Source organism: Phacochoerus africanus, chromosome 6, assembly GCF_016906955.1.
Source record: "Phacochoerus africanus isolate WHEZ1 chromosome 6, ROS_Pafr_v1, whole genome shotgun sequence".
Lineage (NCBI taxonomy): Eukaryota > Metazoa > Chordata > Mammalia > Artiodactyla > Suidae > Phacochoerus > Phacochoerus africanus.
Genome location: NC_062549.1, coordinates 2,845,395 through 2,862,093, shown reverse-complemented (window position 1 = coordinate 2,862,093; position 16,699 = coordinate 2,845,395). Strand labels below are relative to the sequence as shown.

Here is a 16,699-nt window from a genome sequence, read left to right as displayed (position 1 = left end):
TAGAACTCCCCTAAAATCAGGGGAGTACTCCAAACACAAAAACACGCGCCACAGTGCACATTACACCACGGCATGGGCTGGCGGGTTGAAGAATGAAGCTCCCCATGCACACACGTTAGAAGGTCTTAACTGCTAAGCACTACATTTCAACCTAGACTTGATGAGCCCGCGCCAGGGGCCTGGCCCTAAGCTCGGCGCCAGGGCTACAGAAACAAGCCAGATGACACGAAATGACACCCGTCCAGGGCTGTGAGCCTGGCCGGGGCCGGGGGGGGCGGGTCAGCTCTGTGCAGACACTCAGGGTTGGGGGGTCCTGCGTGTCCCCCCAGGGGCCTGGGAGCTACCAGAGGTGAGGGTCTAACAGTGGCACCAGGCAGGAGCAGCTGAATGGTAGTGTGGCTGTCTGGGCTGTAACTACAGAGGTGCTGAGGGGGCCTGGTCGGGGACTCTGGCTCTGGAGCTCACTGGGGGGGCTGACTGGGGAGGCCCCCTGGAGGAAGTAACATGGGAGCTGGATTCAGAAGATGCAGGCTCCCTGGGGCCAGGCGGGGAGCAGCAAAGGCAGTGAGCCGGGCAGGGTGCGTTTCCGAGGCTTGGCTGCTGCTGGAGTGGAGTGCCAGGGCGCTGAAGGGGTTGTGGGAGGGGGCAGTGGAGAGGGGAGCAGGGAGGCGAACATAACGGGTCTGGGAGCCGTGCCTAGCCAGTCAGAAGTCAGGGGAGAGAGATCTGATAAAAACCTGAGGTATCTTCTTCTTAAGCTCTGAACAAGTATTAATAAGTACACATCAACACAGAGGCAATTCGGTTTGCCCAAGATAACAGGCCTGCTCCCAGGCCCTGCAGGGAAGCGGCGAGGCCTGCCCCCCGCCCGGCCCGCCCTCCTACCTGAGCTGAGCTTTGAGCTCCGTGAAGCGGGGCCGCCGGCTGGGGTCGTAGGCCCAGCACTTGGTCATGAGGCTGTAGAGGGTGGGAGGGCAGTTGGGAGGCATGGGCAGCCGCTCGCCGTTCTCAATGCGGCCGATGACGTCATTGTTCTTCACGCCTTGAAAGGGCTTCACGCCGAGCATCAGTATCTCCCACATGCACACACCTGCGAGGCGGAGCGGAAACAGCGGGGTCTCAGCGGGGGGAGGGCAAGCCCTGCGCCGCCGCGGGGTGACGGCCAAGCCGGCACGGGAGCACCGCGTGCGTGGTCGGGGGCAGAGCCGCCTTCACTCCATTAGCTCTGTCACCAGATAAGAACAGGAAAGCTAATTTAATACGCTGTGAACCATGAGACCTCGCGGCGTTATTAACACACCCCGTGCTTTCCCCGGGAGGCTTATTCCTCTAGGAGGTCTGCCCTGGAGGATGGTCTGCCAGCTGCAGAGACACCGCCCAGCTCCGCGAACCAGCTGGGAGGATGACATGGCTCCACTGCACGCCGACCCTGCTGCTGATGGCAACGGACCTGAGGCCTAACAAAGAAAAGCCTCTACGCTCCCTGTGCCCAGATGCATGGGGGTCCGCTGTCTTGGGCGTCCACCGTCTCCCACCGGAGCCTGCACACCCCCGCCCCCCGCCCCAGGCTGCCGCGATCTCGTCCACGGTCATCTCAAAGGGCCATGTGCACTCTCCTGGGAAACAAGAGACCTTCCCGGAATCGGCTGACTCGTCCTCGGGCATCTACCCCGCTGACCATGCGCCCAGGCCAAGGGAGCCCCTTCTAGCAGGCTGGCATCACGGGTGCTTTGCTCCCAGCAGCTTTGATCAACCCTGGTACTTTGGCCGCTCGGTTCTGCCACCCTGAACATGGCCCCAGCGCGCCTTCGCTTGTGCTAAACTCTGGGATTCAGCGCCTTTCATGTTCTCCTTCCCAAGTCCTCTTCTTTCAGGGCCCACTGGTGAGACTCCTGCTCCCCCCTGGAAGCCCCAGGTCCACCCCAGGTGAGTGCACCCCTACAACCGGTGCTTGGAGCCGAGAGGCTGACTCTCGGTGTCTTTAACACCTAAAATGGAATGTGCCCCAGAGGAGGAATTCGATTTGAATCAGCCCAAACCCCACAATTTCAAAGGAAAGAGTGTATGGCAGAAATAAGGCCTTCATTCCGCTTTTCTCACCAGAAATTACAACACATCATTGGTAATAACAACACCGGTATCACTTCTCGGGACCTTAATGTGCCTCTGGCCCCGTCTCTCCTTAATCCTCATGCCTTATATTTCTTTAAATGCTGCATTTGATCAAATCCAAGATGCTACTGATGATATGATGCAAAAAAGGGAGGGATATGCTGCCAACGAAATCATAACGCGGTCCCTTGTGACCTCTGAGAGTTACTTTACTTTTTCCAAAGAGCTCTTCTAACCGCACTCAGACCAGAAACCACACCAACATGAGCCAAACAAAGTCCACATGAGCGCAGGGGAGTAACTGCACGAAGCACACCCCCAGCTGATACCAACTGGGAGCGCTACCGATGGGCGTGCGACACACCCCAGCTCCGGAAATGGAAAAACGTGAAAAATCAGGCGTCTCGGAACCTTTGAAGTTTGAAACTCCCCGAGAGGATAAGCGCCATGGGTCACAAAGCTGACCCGCGAGGTCTTGGGATTAGAAGCCAACTGGCCTCGAGTGTCTCGGCCAGTCACGTCACACCGCTGTCCGTTGACTGAGTTCCTCCCTTTACCCAACACGGGTCAGGGCACGGAGCGGCTGTCGGAAGTCAACAGCAAGGAAGCAGAGGAGAAAATGAGAACACGTACTTGATGAATACACAGTTATTTTTATTTGCAGGAAAAAAAGGTACATCAACTTGACAGGGCGTCGCCTGGGAAGGAGAAGATCCAGCAGAGAAAGCACGCACACGAGACGCTTCACAAGGTCAGCATGTGAGTGGTCCGACAGAAGGAGCGGGGCAAGCGCGGACGGGGTCTACGTCGCGAAGACGGGCCTGCTCCGCAGGGCGCCCCGGAGGAGGGGCGGTCAGGACAGGGGTTCCGGGGAGGTGGAACGAGGGCGGGGGGGGGAGGGTCCCTCACAATAAAAGGTGAGTCGCTTCCACGTGGGATGAAGGAGCCGAAGTAATAGCAGAATGGACGACAGCCATACCCTGACACCCCCGGGGGGTTCTGCGAAAGCGCTCGGAGCAGGAGGAGCACGACGGGGGCTGTGGTGGGGCAGGCGGGAGGGGACGGAGTGGACCTCAAAGCACAGCAGCTACAGAGCACGAAGCGTCCCGAGTTCGAGCCCAGAGACACGTCAGGAGGGAGGTCGGGTTCCGGGGTGGAGGTGACGGTGGGTGGGGGTGAGCCCAGTACCGGAGAACCAGGCGAACCACTGAGGGCACTCCCAGACAAGGACCGAGGCAGCAGAGAAAGGAGAGGAGGAGGCGGACGGCCCTCCCCGGGAGGGAGACGAGGAGGCGGCGAGAAGCACAAGGCAGAGCGTGGCGGCTCGTGGGAGGCCTGAGCGCGGGCGCCCAGCACGCGCCCCTCCTGGGGCCCAGGAACCAGAGAAGAGGCTGGATGAGGGGGCCAGCAGAGGAGGGCAGACCAGCCTACGGACCCCGAGAAGGGTCAGGGCTAAGTGCACTTGGCAGAATCCATGAACTCCAATTTTAAAACGCCACAAATGTTTTCACATACTCACCAAACATCCACACGTCACTAGCTGAGGTAAACCGTCGAAAATTGATGGACTCCGGAGCCATCCACTTAATAGGCAGTTTTCCTTTGGAAGCTAGAAGAGGAAGTTCAGAAAGTCAGACTTCCCTGTTATCTGTGTAAGAATTGAACTACTTGGTCTACAGACTAGACCGAGAAGATGTCAGACCGACGGAGATGTTTGGGGCCCAGACATTCGGTCACTCGGGGCGACAGCGGAGAGGCAGGCGGCCGGGAGCCCTGGCGACCGGGAGGTATCAGCCGCCAGCTGCCGTGCCGCGCAAGTCCCCCAGGCCGACCTCAGTCTGCGGGCTGGAGCCCGGCTTTGCAGACGCCTGGCCGGCCCCTCCATTCCCACTCGCCTTGGTCACACGCTATCGGCTGCCCTGCACGGAACCCACCGCTCCTGGAGAAACGCACAGGTATCCATTCACGTCTCACACCGATTATAACCGCGGATCCTAAAACCTTGTCCCAGGGCTGACTCCTCTAGAAAACGCAGTTGGGATGTGCGGGTGACTTGCCCGAGGCCCCACAATGAGCAGGGGCCCGAGCTGGGCTGTGCCTGGAGCCAGAGGCGCCTGCACCTCAGTGTCGCCCTCCTGGCTGGGCCCACCTGTCGAGACACTCAGCTCTGCCACTGCTCCGAGCACACCCACACGTGACCCGAGAGTATATGGATCTGGGGAGTCACCAAGCTTAGCCAGCAGAGGCAAGTGCAAAGGTAGAGTCCACCGAGGCTGAGGACTGGCCGGACCCTCCCGGGGATGTGCAGAAGGCGAGGGGGACGGCATGGAAAGCGCACTCCTCAGAGGCCTGGAAGCTCTCCTTCGGGCCGCCTCACTCAACAGTCCTCCCCAGACGACCAGCCCTGCGGGGATTCGTGTTCTGAAAGGCAGCGGCGGGCTTCTCCAACACGGCAGGCGGTCCCCGATCCTGAACACAGGCCGGAGCCCCAGAAGGAGGGGTGCTGGGGAGGGGCAGGGAAGGCGCGGCAGACCCCAGGGCAGGGGAAGGTCCGGGTCCAAAGGGCCCCGGCAGACCTGGGCTCTGCGGCGCGGTCAAGGGGCTGGACTCGATTTGGGGAGCAGGAGCGCCTCAAAGACTTGGCACCAAGAGACAATTGCATTTGTTTCGTTAACTGTCTTCCGCTTAACTCTGGGCACCTTCGCGACAGCTGAGGTCAGAGCTTCGGACTCCCTCACGACAAACTCCCCTACAGAACCCCGAGGGGCTCTCTCCTGACACCCAGCGGGATGCACACCTACTGACAGGACAACCAACGTGCCACCTTGTCAGCGGCCCGTCTTACACCATCCAGAGGATGTGGCGTCCTGGCCACCAGCTCTTTACTGGAATCCTAGGACTTGGACTGGCCAGGATTTGAGGTGACAACGAAACGGATTTGAGAAAAGTGGAAAAGTGCCTTGGCTGTTTTCAAAGTAAGGACTACATAACCAAAGTGAGTAAACAACCGGAGACATTGCCTTTCACACAACAAGCGATCAGGCTGTAGTACTCGCAGGAAGCTTTTGGAAAGAGAACAGTCATTAGCCGCAGGATAAGATGAACAGGACTAGTTTTCTCCGTATGACGAGGGCTCATTTTGTTCCCATATAAAAGTCAAACTAACTGAGAAAGAAACTGGCCTCCGTAAAACGGTAGTAGTGGGGTTCCTGTCGTGGCTCAGCAGAAACAAGTCCGACTTGCATCCACGAGGACGCAGGTTTGATTCCCTGGCCTCGCCCAGTGGGTTAAGGATCTGGCGTTGCCATGAGCTGTGGTGTAGGTCGCAGAGGCGGCTTAGATCTGGCGTGGCTGTGGCCGTGGTGCAGGCCGGCAGCTGCAGCTCTGATTCGACCCCTAGCCTGGGAACCTCCGTGTGCCACGGGTGTGGCCCTCAAAAGACAATAAATAAATAAATGAATAAATAAAATGGTAGTAGTAAGTAGTACAACATGATTTATAATTCAAACCTTAGCTGAAGTACTAGGAATATGAATATTAACGATAATTTGAAGAACCGAGTCAACTTAATTCCAAGACGGGCAAAATTAAGAAAAGTGGCACCAGCTAGATTTCATTTCCAGAACTAAAGGACCAGGGTCTCCGAGCTGGCAGACGGGCGACGCCGAAGTCAGGAGGCATGCCCCAGGAGAGGCAGAGGACACCTGGGCTGACTCCAGGCTCTGGCTACTAGAAACAGAGCTGCAGTGAACACTCGCGTACCCGTTCCCTGCGAACGCGAGCTTCATTTCTCCGGGAGGAACGCCGAGGAGGGCAATTATTCAGTCATATGGTAGCTGCAGGTTGAGTTTTTAAGAATCTGCAAAACTCCTTGCCAGAGTGGCTGCACCATTTCACATTCTCGCAGGCGATGTATGCGTCACTGATTTGCTCTGCATCCGCCAGCCTCTGGTGTCATCACTACTCCCACTTTCGCCATCCTGATGAGGGCGTGAGCATCACCACGGCTCAGTCTGCACTGTCTGCCTGGGTAAAGTGCTTACGTGCCATCTTAACACCCCTGCAGTGGGTGTGCTCTTCACAGCTTTTGCCCATGTTCTACCTGTATCCTTCCTGCCTTTACTCTTGAGTTTGGAGAGGTCTTTCTGTATTCTAGGTACTTGTCCTTTGCTGGGTATGTGGTAGGCAAGTATTTCCTCCCACTCCATAGTTTGTCTTTTCATCTTTTTGCCTGGGTCTTCTGCAGAACAAATCTTTTTAATTTTGATGAAATAAGAACCATCAATTTTTCCCTTTCTGCATTTTTTTTTTTTTTTTTTTTTTTTTTGCTTTTCAGGGCCACACCTGAGGCATACGGAAGGAAGTTCCTGGGACAGGGGTCACACTGGAGCTGTAGCTGCCAGCCTACACCACAGCCACAGCAACACTGGATCAGAGCTGCATCCGCGACCGATACCACATCTCACAGCAATGCCAGATCCTGGAACCGCTGAGCGAGGCCAAGGACTGAACCTGCATCCTCATGGATACCAGTCTGGTTTGTAACCTGCTGAGCCACAACAGGAACACCCCCTTTTGCATGTTTTTGGGGTCAAGTCTAAGAACTCTCTGCCTAGTCCCAGATCCAAAAGATTCACTCCTGTGTTCTTCCTTAAGTGTCTTGCAGTTTACATCTTGCAGTTACGTCCGGGATCTGTGTGAATTAATGGGGAGGAGCTGAGTCCTGGATGACCAACTGCTCCGGCACCACCGAGAGAGGGCTGCCTTCCTCCGCAGGAGAGACGTGTGCCTCCGTCAAGCCAGCGGGGCACACCAGAATGGCTCCTTTGAGATAAAACCACTAAAGGTTCTGAGCCTGTTTCTTGTTTACTGCTCTGACTTCTTACCTTTGTAGTAAGTACTGTCTTCCATGTATCGGGATAAGCCAAAGTCTCCCAATTTTACGCAGTCATTTGCGGATACGAGAACATTCCGAGCAGCAATGTCCCTGACAAGGAAGAATTTCGATAATAAACTTTAATACAAGGGAGAAAGCCCACAAACTCATCCATGTTACATAAAGATATACAGGAGGTTTACTATACACTGAAAAAAAGAGACCCTCTGATTATTTTAATTCAAATATATGACTTTTGGCAGATAGGTACTCACTGATATGGTGAATGACGGCAAAGCACATTCTCAAATAAGGAAACCACTTGCTACTTTTCACACAACTGTGTGGCCAAGTGCATTCACTGAGAAGCAGGGATACAGGACCAGGGGTGTAACCCGACTGCTACCTAGACATCTCATTAAATAACACTGGAATTACCTCTGGACACTTGGAAATGATTTCGCTGATGCAGTCTGTTTTCAGGCTGGACAACAAAACTACAATACCAGGCAAACCAACTGCAAGGGCTTCTTTCACTTGCACTCAAAGGAGACTCAGATTATGCAGAGAAATTCTGCCCAAGGCCAACAGGGGTCCCTCATGACACTGCGGTGTCCTGGAAAAGCCCCACTGTATGTCCACAGTGCCATGAACAGGCTCTCAATGGCATTTGTGGAAGGAATAATTGACCGGTTTCAAACGCCCTGTGAGGAAGCCCCTCACACAGGCTGTGCCACTGTGTCATGGCACTTCACGGGGCTGGGCACACATGGCACTGGCATAGAGTGAGAGGAAGAAAGGGTCTCAGGGCGAAGGGCACAGTGAAGGCTGCTTCCCAACCCCGCGCCCTGGGCCGCTCACCAGCTCACCAGCTCCGTGGCGGGTCTCACCTGTGCACGAATCTTTTGCTCTCTAGATACGCGAGGGCTGTGCTAAGCTGATAGGCGTACAGGATCAGAGATGCTAGATCCAAACTGTACTTCCTTACTTGCAGAAACGACCTCAGCTTTTGGAACAGTGGCCAAAAGAAAAAAGAAAAAGCATTAGTGACACAGACTAGAAATCAACAGCAAGGGAACTACATTCAGCAATGATGCTGACCATCTCCAAACGCATGTTTAGGAGAAGGGCTTCGATTTTACCCTAATGAGAAAAGCGGGATGAAAGAAACACATCAGCTCAGAAATTACGGTGACTCCTTCTTTGCTTGAAATCCAATTGCAAAACTGGGATCTTCATGATTAAAGACAAATTTCTGAAGAGAAAGACGCTTCCGGGGAATGAATAAAAGCATGTACAAAATATTGCTAGATAGTAATAGTTGGAGAACAAAAAGATCCAGTCACCGTTCAAACAAGCCTCCTCCACCACCACGGTCAGCTGCCCTTGGCCCGGGCCCCCCTGCACCCGGGCAGATCTGAGCATAAGGGGGTGAAAGGGAAGGGGGGCCAGAGGGTCTCCTCTGCCCCAGGGCGTACAGACCCCTACCGCCACCATCGTGATTAACTCAGCTAAATGCTAAAGCGGCAGAGACGGCAGGTGGATTTAACATCTAATCCTACCAGACCAACACCGAGAGAAGTATTAGCAACTTAAGCTGGAAGAATCAGCAAATGCTCTAAAAGCGAAAGCAGAAAAACGTGAACCAAAAACCACGTCCATGCTGCATTTTATTTGGAAAGGGAGACGGAGGAGGACGAGACACTGGAGAGGCTGAGGAATCTCAGTCACTCACCTCTGCCATCTGAGGAGGCAGAGGGGCCGGGGGGGGGGGGGGGGGCGCGCCAGGCAGCACCCCTGCCACAGAAGGGCGGGCTGAAGCCATCAGGAGGGGGGACCTAAACACCCTCTGATTCCTGGTAAATGAAAACCCCAGTTCTCATCAAAAGCAAAACTGTGTTGGAGTTCCCATCACGGCGTAGCAGAAATGAACCTGACTGGAACCATGAGGTTTCGGGTTCGATGCCTGGCCTCGCTCAGAGGGTTAAGGATCTGGTGTTGCCATGAGCTGTGGTGTAGGTCACAGACGTAGCTCAGATCTGACGTAGCTGTGGCTGTGGCATAGGCTGGCAGCTATAGCTCCAATCAGACCCCTAGCCTGGGAACCTCCACATGCCACAGGTGGAGCGCTAAAGAGACAAAAAGACAAAAAAAAAAAGCAAAACTGTGTTTGGTGTCCTTCAAAAGGGAAGCAATGTGCACACTGCTGCAGAAGGTTCCAGTTCCAGTGGGTCTCAGCACCACAAAGTCAAGGGTGTGTTTACCCAGCAGGAGGGCCACACAGCTGCCTAGAGGCGAGAAGCGGGAGGCCCAGGCCCGCCCTCTCCCAGGACTCAGCAGGAGGCCAGGAGGGGAGGGCAAGCTCCTGGTGACAGTGGTGCACCCTTCAAGTTTCTGAACTCTGGAGAAAGTCACACGAGGAGATCTGTCCCTACTCTACTACGCACACTTCAAAAAGAAACTGTGACTAACATTTGTTGGTCTAAGAGACACTGTAGAGTGAATTCTCAAAAAAGATGAAGCAATTGGTCTACTTTACCTAAAATCAGCATCAGTTTACCCAAACGCCATTAACATTGCTTCCACCCTCAAATCCTCGGGCCTCTTCTCCTGGCCATGGCATCAGAAAGGAAAAAAAGAGCCACCTGGTCTCACGGCTTCCGGTCCTGATACTTTCAGTGGGAAAACAGTGCTGCCAGGGGATTACCTGGGAATCTAACAAATGCAGACGGTGCCCCGCATTCTCTGAACCCAACCAGGGGCTATCCGTCGCTGGCCTCCCCTCTCCTAAGCGGAGGCTAGCAGAGCGGGTGCAGGCTGCACGGGGCGGCGGGGGGGGGGTACCTCTCCAAGCGTGCACAGCTCCATGATGATCCAGACGGGGTTCTCCGTGATGACCCCGATCAGCTTCACGATGTGCGGGTGGTCAAACTGACGCATCGTCACTGGGGAGACACAGTTGTTGGAAAGTCTTTGTCTTCCTGACGCTGCTTCAATTAAGACCCGAGACTAATGATGTGGAAACTGTTTATTCAACTCCACTGGTGAGAACTTCCCGTTGTGACTCAGCGGTAACGAATTTGACTAGTAACCATGAGGACACAGGTTCAATCCCTGGCCTTGCTCAGGGGGTTCAGGATCCAGCGCTGCTGTGAGGTGTGGGGTAGGTCACAGACATGGATCTGGCGTGGCTGTGGCTGTGGCCATCGGCTGCAGCTCTGATTCAACCCCTAGCCTGGGAACCTCCATAGGCAGCAGGTGGGGCCCTAAAAAAAAAAAAGACCCCCCCCCCCAAATTTTCACTGGTTGGTTCAGCTTACAGAAGGGCATTAAAATGGTGCCCAAAAGCACATCAGTTGAGGCACGAGACACCGCTGCAGTGAACTCGCTAGGGACCACACTGGGACACCCTGAGCAAGGTGTGAAGAATGCCTCTTTTCCACAGACAAATCGGACTGGGGGCTAACTTTCTAGGTTTTCCTTTGGAAATCTGACCCGGTTGGACTGTGTGATTCATTTACTAAGCAATACCCTTTATGGTAAGGATCACCTGCTTGGGAAACTGCTGGTGGGGGAGCCGGAGCTGCCTGGAGTGCGGGTGTAGCTGGGCGTACCTGTGCAGGGCCTGGAGCCCACCCCACAGGTGTGTGAGGATATCTGCTCTGGACCTGAGAGGCTCTGGGGTCCACCGCTGCGGCCTTACCCCTACATGTCCCTGGTCACTTTCAGGACTGAGGAAACTAGCTCCTGCCCCACAGTGGAAATGCTGGCATGCTGCTTCTCATCCGGGACTCCTCTCAAAGCGAGTCTGAGGCCAAACATGGCCTATGGCTGTCATTTGAGGTGGACAGTGTCACTGAGCCCAGGATGACCACGGGGCCCTGTGCATGGGCACACATACCTATGTACGTGGGGATGTGTTTCTAAGCGTGTACTTATTTCTAATCCCTAATACCAGGGCCAAGAAGGTCAGTACACTGGCTAGGTACACAGTCAGTACACTAGCTAGGATTACTGAGACGCAGGAAACCTGCGTACAGCTACAGGACCTCAGCATTGGAAGTGACTTGAAAGGCCACCTCCTGCAGAGGTCCCCAAGGCACCTGGATTTCATGGACTATGCAGAATAAAATTTTTAACCTTGGGGACCAATACAGGGTTGATATTTCCAATGACAAGCAAGGATGTTAGAATACAGCAGCAGCAAATATCTTTTCGCATGCACCTCAGTATGGAGCCCAGTGTGGACTGCAACTCAGAGCTGGTACCTCTGCATCTACTCACTGGCCTCTCACTGCTTTCAGTCTGCACACATACGGCTGTCCCTCGGTATCCAAAGGGGACTGGCTCACGGGCACATCCTCCTGGGGTGGTAGGGGTGGGACCAAAATCTGCGGAGACTCAACGTCCCTCATAGAAAAGGGTGCAGTATTTGCAGGTACCCTGCGCACACCCTCTCTTTTCTCCGAGTCATCTCTAGACCGTCTGTAATAGCTAATACTAAGTAAATGCTACACAAAGACTTGCCAAAGCACAGCAAATTCAGGTTCTGCTTTCTGGAACTTTCCGGAATTTTTTCAAATGTCTTCGATCCACAGTTGGTTGAATCTGCCAATGCAGAACTTGGGGATGAGGAGGGCTGAATATCCCACCAGGGCACCCGAGGGTCACACTGGCTTCTTGCAAAGCCACCTCACCCTCACCTGAGATCACTCAAACCCTCAAGGTAGTCCCCCTCAACTGTTCTTACATATTCCAAGAATAGGACCTAGTAGTTTAAAAAACAAAACATCCCAAAAACCTTTGCAAACCTCAACACCTGAACTAAATCCAAAATGTACCACTGAATTCCATCTTGTCAGATTGAGTTAACCCTTTCAAAGCATGCTGTGACATTTTTGGGTAAACACTGAGGAACCCAGCATATCTACTCTTATTTTCAACTGATTTCTGGTTTTCCATCACTCTTACGTAACAACTACCAGGCCTGTTACCTTTCCTCTGCAGCAACTGCTACACGTACCTCACAGCGAAGAGCTAAGAGGAGGGCCCGTGCTTACAAGGACCCTGTTCCCACTGCAGCGAAACCCAGCGGGGCCCGCTGGCCTGCTGCTCACTTGGCCGGGGCGGGGAGCTGCGGCAGCGCCACCGAGCGCCTTCATCAACTCCGTCCCGCTCCCGCCTCTGGGTGCCGCCTGTCGCCCTTTCACGCCTCAATGGCAGAGCTGAACAGCTGTGACAGAGGCCATCGGGCCTGCAGAGCCCAAACTATTTACTGCGTGGTCCTCTATGGAAAAAGTTTAATGACCACCGTACAGAGCCTGTCAAAGCCCTACAGGATTTAGACATACTATATCCATCGCATTTCTTTGAAATAGCAGCCTATCAAAAAGAAAACAAGGTTATTAGCTGTACCCGACTACCCTAGAAAACTCTAAAACTGATTTGCGTAGCGATGATCCCCAGTCCTACAAAAATCACAGTAACGAATAAATGTTTTAGAGAAAGATTAGCAATGAAAGAATTTACATTTTTAACAATGAATACTGCATTCGGATACCCCCAAAGGCAAGGCAGCCAGGGTGTTAGGTCCTGACTGATATGTACTTGGTGTTTTCTTGGCCTCGGGGCCGGAAGAAGTAAACCGAGACACAAGCCATCGCCGGGACGAGTCTGGTACTTATGCCAAAGATCCAGAGCAGGATCGGGATTTGCTTAGACTTGGCTGATGCAGTGACAGTACGATTTACTCCGACGTCTTATTCAGCCGTCGGACGGCAAATCTTTATTGAAATTCAATGTCCGTGTGGTGAAGGGCACTGAGGCTCCTTCGTGTGACCATCAGCCACTGGGTGCCTTTCATGAGTTAAGCAAGCCCCAGGCTGGCACCGGGTCTGGGCAGTGAGCACAACAGACAAGGTCCTTGTCCGCCCCAGAGCTTGAAGTCTAGAGGGAGAGAAGACACAGTAACTTTCAAGCAGTGCCTCTCTAATTATGGACACCTAGGCGGGGAAAGAGCCGGGTCCTGTGACAAAGCCTCCTTAGGAGACGATTTCAGTATGTGGTCAGATGTGAAGGAGGCGACGGAAGCAGGAAGAACATGCCCGCCTGGGGGCATGCTGCAAAGAGCCAGGTGTGTGCCAGGGGACAGGACCAGATGCCGGCTCTCCCAGGCTTGGCGTGCAGGAGATGTGACATGTCGCGCCTGACTCTCTGGTGGCCTCCTCAGGTCGGAGGTGTGGCTCCACAGCAGGGTCCCACCCCCTCACTTGTCCTCCAGCCCCGCCCGCAGGGACTGAGACTGTGCCTCGACCCCGCCCCAGGGCTGCCACACGCCGGCACCCGCCACCAGGGCACCTGGAGCCGGTGATGGCACGAGGTCTGGGGATGAGGGACAGCAAATCAATCTGCCTTCACCCCAAACACAACAGCTGACTGCAAAGCCCCGCGGACATGCCTCCACACAGGCAGCATAATAAATGCTGCTTGTCTTCCTTCTTCAGAGAAGGGTTAGATTTCACAGTCAAATGGAGTTCCACACAAATTTCTAGAAACTTACAGGCTTCCTGAAGGAATTTCTCTCTCACGCTGTCCGAAGTACAGTTTTTACATGTTTTAATTGCAACCGCCAAAGCTGGGTTCTCCTGTGACAGGGACACATGCAAAGAGAGGGTCTCTATGAATCAGGGGGCATGTTCAGATTGCAGCTCCGTGGATTCTGGATCAGGGAGAATCATAACCATCAAACCATCAAACATAACACTTAGAAGAACAAGTGAAACCCCAAGAAAAAACAAAAACAAAATGAGAAAATGGGTTTAAAAATGACTTTTTTTTTTTTTTTTTGCTTTTGCTTTTGAGGGCCACACCTGCAGCATGGAAGTTCCCAGGCTAGGGATCGAGCTGGAGCTACAGCTGCTGGCCATAGCCACAGCCACACCTACGCCAGATCTGAGAAGCATCTGTGACCTATGTCACAGCTTGCGGCAACGCCAGATCCTTAACCCACTGACTGGGGCCAGGGATCGAGCCTGTGTCCTCATGGATACCGGTCAGGTTCGTTTCCTCTGAGCCAATGGGACCTCCCTAAATGATCTTTAAGACTAGGGTAGTAATGATGCGAGAATGTGCACGTGATCAGAGAATGCCCAAATAATACAAATACGGCTGATAACGGGGCCTAACAGAAAAAAGCCCTGTGCGAGGAGCTGTCAGACAGACCTCACGTCCACTGACCCAGAGCCAGAGGCTGCCCGCCACCCTGTGCCGGCCCCGCGGCCGGGCCTCCCTTCGGATTTCTCCTCCTCCTCCCCCTCCCTGGCCTCACCTGGGTGCCCCTGTTGGCCCTTGTCCCTGCCTGGCACACTCCCCACAGGGAGCTCAGGGGCTGTGCCTCCTCGCTCAGGCCTCTGTTCCTGGGTCACGGTCTTGCAGGAAGGGTGCCCTGACCGCCCCCCTCCCCCAGTATTCAGTGTATCTGCTTTTGTGCATCTCTACTGCCTCAGACAGGATTTCACTTCCGAGAGCAGGAACTCTCCCTGTTTTGTTCAGTACAATGTCCCCACCACTGAGCTGTCACTTTTAGCACTTTTAGTTGCTAAAAGAATTAATCTCAAATACAGTAACCAGTGGTGGGTTTTTGTCCACGAAACCTATGCTGAGTTACATTTTGACCAATTATTAAAGAATCTCTAAACTCCTACATTAAAAACAAAATAGTTCCCACTGTGGCTCAGCGGAAACGAACCTGACTAGTATCCATGGGGATGCACATTAAATCACTGGCCTCGCTCGGTGGGTTAAAGATCTGGCGTTGCTGTGAGCTGTGGAGTAGGTCGCAGATTTGGATCCTGAGTTGCTGTGGTTGTGGTGTAGGCCAGCGGCTACAGCTCCAATTTGACCCCTACCCTGAGCTTCCATATACCGCGAGTGCAGCCCTTAAAAGAAAAAAGAAGAGACAAAACCAAAATAAACAAGCATTCACATACAACATATACAAAGATGTTCAACAAAAAATGTGAACTCTGCTGAGATTCACGCAGCAAATACATTGTGGGTCTTTAAAAAATTGCTCTCTTGTATTTTCACACCTAGAGTGAAATAAAGTCTACCAGCCCTGCTGTTAGCTGTGTGATCCTGGTGAATCACTGTGCTTGAGGAACTCCAGTGTGCTTGCCTAGTAAGAACTTGAGAGACCATCGATTTAGGTCAAGAAACCTCACCCCCCCTTGAGTCTCACAGGCAGGTGGGTCCAAGCCTAGGATTTAGGTCTTCTGAGCAAATTCAGATCCAGGGCTCTTTCTAATGCATTTTGCCTCAAAGAGCAGAGTTAAGAGAGTTAAAAAAAAGGAACAACACACAGCTCTGCTGTGGGACAATGGCATGAGCGGCATCTGGGAAGCTCTGAGACCCGAGTTCGATCCCCGGCCCAGCACAGTGGCTAAGGAGGCGGTGGCTCTGATCTGATCCTTGGCCTGGGACCCCATCTGCAGCGGCCAAAAAAAAAAAAGAAAAGAAAAAAAAGATTACTAATGCAGTCCCCTTCATGGCTCAGCGGTTAACTAACCCAATTAGGATTCCTGGTCTCGCTCGGTGCTCAGCGGGCTAAGGATCTGGCACTGCTGTGAGCTGTGGTGTATGTTGAAGACGTGGCTCAGCTCCTGAGTTGCTGTGGCTGTGTCGTAGGCTGTCAGCTGTAGCTCCGATTCAACCCTTAGCCTGGGAACCTCCATATGCCATGGGTGGGGTCCTAAAGTGGGGAAAAAAAAAAAAAGCATAATATAGTAAAAAAAAATTGGAAAAGGAGTTAACAGCTAAAAATGTAATAATGATATAATTTTACATAAGCATAAGGGCAAAGACTTTCAAAACTGAACTTTAAAAAACAGACTCTCTAACGATGATCTGCTGTCCTTGAAGGAAAGTACTTTTCCAGACCTTTGGTTATAAAATAATGAGCGCATGTGTAAAGACACGAAAGACTGATAGATGAGTCACCGGAGGAGGAAAATGCCACCTGCAGGTTCTAAAGCAGGTGTATCACCTGTGCCATTAGAGCTTCATGAAAGCCATCTCTGAACAGCTGTCCAGGTCTAGGTGAAAAACAAGTTTCTTGAACAAGTCTGTACTATTATTTATTTTTATTTTTATCTTTTGCTTTTTAGGGCCACACTGTGGCAAATATGGAAGTTCCCAGGCTAGGGGTCGAATCAGAGCTACAGCTGCCCGCCCAAGCCACAGCCACAGCAACACCAGATCCCAAACCCACTGAGAAAGGCCAGGGATCAAACCTGCATCCTCGTGGATACTCGTTGGATTCGTTTCCACTGCACCACAATGGTAACTCCCTGTACTATTATTTTAAAACAGCATTTAAAAATGACTGACCTAATAAATAAAAACATACAATGACAAGTGTTGGTGGGGGTATGGAGAAATGGGCACTCTTGTACACTGCTTCTAGGAATCTAAATCGGAGCAGCTTCTTTGGAAAAAGGTTTAGCAGTTTGGCAAAAAGTAATGACCCAGCAATTCCACTTCTAGACACATACACTTGAGAGAACTGAAAATTACGTTCACACAAAAACTTACACACAAATGTTCACAGCTGCATTATTCACAGTAGCCAAAAAGTGGTAACAACTTTTGGTAACAACCAAATGCCCATCAGCTGATGAATGAACAAACAAAAAGTGGCCTATCCAGACAGTG

At 52.8% G+C, this 16,699-nt stretch overlaps 1 protein-coding gene across 29 annotated transcripts in view; it reads right to left on the bottom strand.

Annotated features, from left to right (window-relative positions):
* PTK2 (protein tyrosine kinase 2) overlaps positions 1 to 16,699 on the bottom strand; it is a 238,606-nt gene that overhangs the window by 48,376 nt on the left and 173,531 nt on the right. For 27 of the 29 annotated variants that reach the window (XM_047783173.1, XM_047783176.1, XM_047783177.1 and 24 more), the window contains 6 exons: positions 13,548 to 13,632; positions 9,833 to 9,933; positions 7,879 to 7,994; positions 6,999 to 7,099; positions 3,632 to 3,721; positions 886 to 1,090 (listed from right to left, as the gene is read on the bottom strand). In XM_047783173.1, coding sequence (XP_047639129.1) covers positions 886 to 1,090; positions 3,632 to 3,721; positions 6,999 to 7,099; positions 7,879 to 7,994; positions 9,833 to 9,933; positions 13,548 to 13,632 — 698 coding nt within the window. Of the gene's footprint in view, positions 1 to 885; positions 1,091 to 2,745; positions 3,540 to 3,631; positions 3,722 to 6,998; positions 7,100 to 7,878; positions 7,995 to 9,832; positions 9,934 to 13,547; positions 13,633 to 16,699 lie in introns of those variants that run through there. The other 2 variants (XM_047783186.1, XM_047783187.1) reach the window with 2 other exon arrangements.